This window comes from Nestor notabilis, unplaced genomic scaffold (genome assembly GCF_000696875.1).
Source record: "Nestor notabilis isolate BGI_N333 unplaced genomic scaffold, ASM69687v1 scaffold12052, whole genome shotgun sequence".
Taxonomy (NCBI): Eukaryota; Metazoa; Chordata; class Aves; order Psittaciformes; family Psittacidae; genus Nestor; species Nestor notabilis.
Genome location: NW_009916999.1, coordinates 700 through 4,640, shown reverse-complemented (window position 1 = coordinate 4,640; position 3,941 = coordinate 700). Strand labels below are relative to the sequence as shown.

The 3,941-nt window shown below is 48.5% G+C and overlaps 1 protein-coding gene across 1 annotated transcript in view; it reads right to left on the bottom strand.

Annotated features, from left to right (window-relative positions):
* Positions 1-2,126: 2,126 nt before the first annotated feature.
* The window catches only part of LOC104413780 (putative Polycomb group protein ASXL2), a gene marked incomplete at its 5' end in the record, with an annotated part of 2,509 nt that continues 694 nt past the window's right edge, over positions 2,127-3,941 (bottom strand). The window contains 1 exon segment of the mRNA XM_010024868.1: positions 2,127-3,941. This exon segment is cut by the window's right edge and continues 32 nt beyond it. Coding sequence (XP_010023170.1) covers positions 2,267-3,941 — 1,675 coding nt within the window.

Here is a 3,941-nt window from a genome sequence, read left to right as displayed (position 1 = left end):
AAAGAGTTAACCCCATTATAGCAAAACAGGGTAGAAACAGAGTAGCAACAGGGTACCAATAGGGTAACAACAGGGTAACAACAGGAGAAGGGACCCACATTTGCTGCTCTGCCCCTTCACATGTGCACACACAAACCAGGGGGGTGTTTCTTGGGCTACAGCCACTGCCAGCACATGTGCAGCAGGCACACAACAGCAATTTTTGTGTGATTTTCTGATATTTAAGTTTAGGATAAAAACCATGGACTTTATTTCTAATACTTGAATCCTCTGTGCCGCTGGATGTCTGAACAGTGATGTGTAATTAGAAAGGAGGGTTGTGGCTCCCCACTAAATATAAGAAGAGCAAAATGGAGATCAAGATAATGCTGCAGCTCCTGCTACCTCACACTCACTAATCCTGCTCCAGGGGGGTCACACTCTGCTGGGCAGAGAAGGAAACGCTTCTGTTACGATTAAATCTGCAACTTGCTATTCTTTATCGTTACCAAATAAATCACCACCTGCTCCTTGGAAAAACACACTGCTTCACAGGGGAGTATCTTCGGGCTCTACCAACAGTGTGAGAGAAGGGAAAGGGGAAAGCAGTAGTATGAGTCAAATGGGGAGAGGAAAAGCAGGCTGAGGACCCCGCTCACAAAACAGCTGTATTTTGTTAATATTGCTTCATCTTAAAAAGGCCTTTGGATTAAAAGTGAATTCAGTGCTTTTCCATCAAAAACGTACACAGATCTGTTAACTGACCAAGATGCAGTATGGCCCCCACCCGCCCCCAACAGTGACAACATGGGACTGGATATAAGCAGTGAACCTGGCGTTCTGTGTTTCGGAAGGGAAACACCACACAGATCCTCAATGTGATGCGGGCGTGTTGCGATACATCAAAATGCAGGTTGGCATGTGCTTCGTTAGCTGGCCTGGCGCCACTTGTTGAGAACAGAGTACCATTTTTAACGGCTTTAATTTCAATTAATCAAAATGAATGAATTCCTGAACACTGGAAGTGAGGATGAGCATCACTAGCAATATCCCACATCCGGGGTTGAGGTGGGGGGCACAGCCCTCTCCCAAGCCCCATACAACCCCGAACCTCAACTGAGTAAATCTGTGCTGAGTCGAGCCTGATTTGGTATGTTAAAACACAAAGAGACACCCACAGCAGGCAACAGTGAGGCCCAACAAGACACTTGTTTTCCTTTCCCTATATATAGCTAAATATAAAATCCTCTATAGAAATGAGCGACGTCTGACTGTGGTGGAGGTCTGGAGGAGCCAGCAAGCTTCCCAGAAAGCAGCAGGACCAAGCTTGGGGCACCTCACTTGCATCATGCACCGACACAGCTCTTGACTGTGGGACAGCTCTTGCCAGCTCACTTGAAACGCCTCAGAGAGCACGTTTCTGCTGAGTCCCAACAGCCCAAAATGAAAGGCAGTTCAGCACGTATTTGTGATCTCTGCTTTAAATGGTTCCTGGAATCTACCACTAATCACGGTCACTGAGTTGTTTTAGTGATTAAAATTCTTGAATCCTATGGTTAGTAGAGTTGGGGTTTTTTTTTCAGTATTTACCAGTAGCAAGTCAAACACTACCTTCCTTCAAACAAGGTTACTGCAACTGAAGAGGAGAGGATATGCCAATCAAACCCATCAGCCAATATTGCACAACCCAGTATGCCTTCCGGAAACAGCCAGGTCAGAAGTGAAAGGCTGGCACAACATTAATGCCTTCCACATCTGAAAAATTTGAACTTGGATTTAGAGCGAGCGAGCGAGCTCGTCCAGAGCTCCTGCTTTGGTGCTCTGTCATCAGTCAGTACAAACATTGTGTTTCTTGATTATCCTGGTCTTCTCTTTGTCAAGAGAAGACCAACAATGGGCTAAGGTTTTGCCGGGGGTGGTTGTTCCCCCATCTAGAGCAGAGCTCAGCAAACATGCTGGAGAGCAGGCTGGGGTTAATGAAACTGCAGTACAAGTCAAACACTTATTTCCTAAAAGATTGAAAAAATATTTTTAAACAAAATAATGTGACATATTTACATAATTCCTTAAGTGCAAACTCTTGTCACAATTCACGTAGTTGAGCTCAATTTAGACTCACTGTACAAGAAGGTGCTCTTTCTTTAATGAAAGAAGAACTCTACTCTGTATTCCTGATTCAGTAACGTGTCTCTTGTGCAAGGCAGTAAATTTCCTGTTTCTTCCCCATGTACTTCCAAAAGCAAAACCAAAATCAAGCCATCCTCCTCCTCCCCACTTCCCGTCCCGGTTACCGCACGACAAGGCAGGAGACACAGAGCTTAGAGGGGCCGATGCAGTCATCATGGCAGAAGGCCCCACAGCCCTTGCACATGATCATGGCTTTCAACCTGCAGTAACATTTGGAAGGGGAATCCTCCATGCTGCTGTCTTCAGCAAAGGCTTGAACGGGGATGGTCTGACTGTGGTTGCCAGAGTTCACAGCTTGGCTGCTGGGGATGGTGGTTACAGTCACAGAGAAGGACATGACGTTCCCCATGCTACTGGACAACTGGTTGCAGTCAGACAGTCCGGTCATGAGAGACCCCTGGTTCACATCCGGGGAGGTGGAGACGTTTATTGTGCCACTGTAACTGGGCCCAATGAGCTGCGCTGCAGCACTCCCAGACAGCTTCGGAGGGTGTGGTGGAGAAAGCAGCCGAGGCTGCTGTGGGGCACAGTCCGAGGACGGCACAGAAGTATTGAACAGCTCTGGACTGCTGTGCATTTTCCCCCTCATTGCATGTGCCACTTGCTCTTGAGCGGCCTGAATGAAATCTCGTGCTAGCATAGTTCCATCAAATGCCTGAACATTCTCCTTGTTGCCTGCTGCCTGCTGGGACATGGCTGCTTCTGCCTTTACACTCTTTTTAGCAAGGGTGCTGTCATCTGAAGAATTTATGCCATGTGAGACCTGCTCTTTTTCACACTGACCAGACACCTGCGAGGCCTGGGGCTCCTCTTTCATGCCGGTCTGTTCATGTTCGTCACCAGTACTCTCATCATCTGTATCTCCTTCATCACTGCTGCTGTCAAGGCCAGCCTCCTCACATTCCCCAAATTCTGGTTTTGGAGCATCAGCAGGACTGTTTAGACACAAGCGGTTTTCAGGGTTCAAGGAGAAGCTTCTCCTCAAACTCTCTGAGCCGCGACCGTAGGTGGAAATGTTGAGCAGATAATGACCAGACATGGCAGGCTTGGATGTCCTTCTGCCCATGAAGCCCAACATAAACCTCTGGCTGGCAGAGCTGTTTTCTAACTGGAAACCTGAGGGAGGGAGGTTCAGTTGTGAGGGCTGAAGGACTGGCAACAAATTCTGCCTCTGGACCCTCTTGATAAGAGTCTGGAGGATCTGCTCTTGGGTGGTTTTACTGAGCGCCTCGTGGCACTGGTGCTGGTCAACACTGGGGTCCTTTCCCGAGGGGAGTGGAAAGGTCCTTGGAATGTGAGGCAGAGGCCTGTTCTGGCAGAAGACCTTCCCAAGCTGTTGTGTGGGTAGACTCGATTGCCTTTCACCACCCTCAGCTCCAGTGCAGCTCCCAGTTACACCTGCACTACTGGCTGCTGCTGCCCCTTTTTCTTCATGGGAAGCTAATGGGACAGTTTTCATTTCTACTTTGGTGAGAGCCTTTGGCAGGATTTGCTCCAGAGGGACGTTCTTGCCTTGAAGAAGCTGGGTGACTAAAGGGTTGTTAGCAGGAATACTGGAGCTTGGCTTTGGGAGGGCCCCACTAGAGCCTGAACTTGCATGAGTTTTAAGGCTAGGTGCCACTGACGATGCATTAGAGGGTGGGGCGGATGTTGTGGATGTGGCCACACCTCCAGCTTGCGCTTCCGAGCTCATGGATGTCAGTGAAGACACCAGAGGGGAAGGAGATTTGCTTTTAGAAACATCTAAGCTGGTCCCTCCTAAGGCCGTAGGTGCT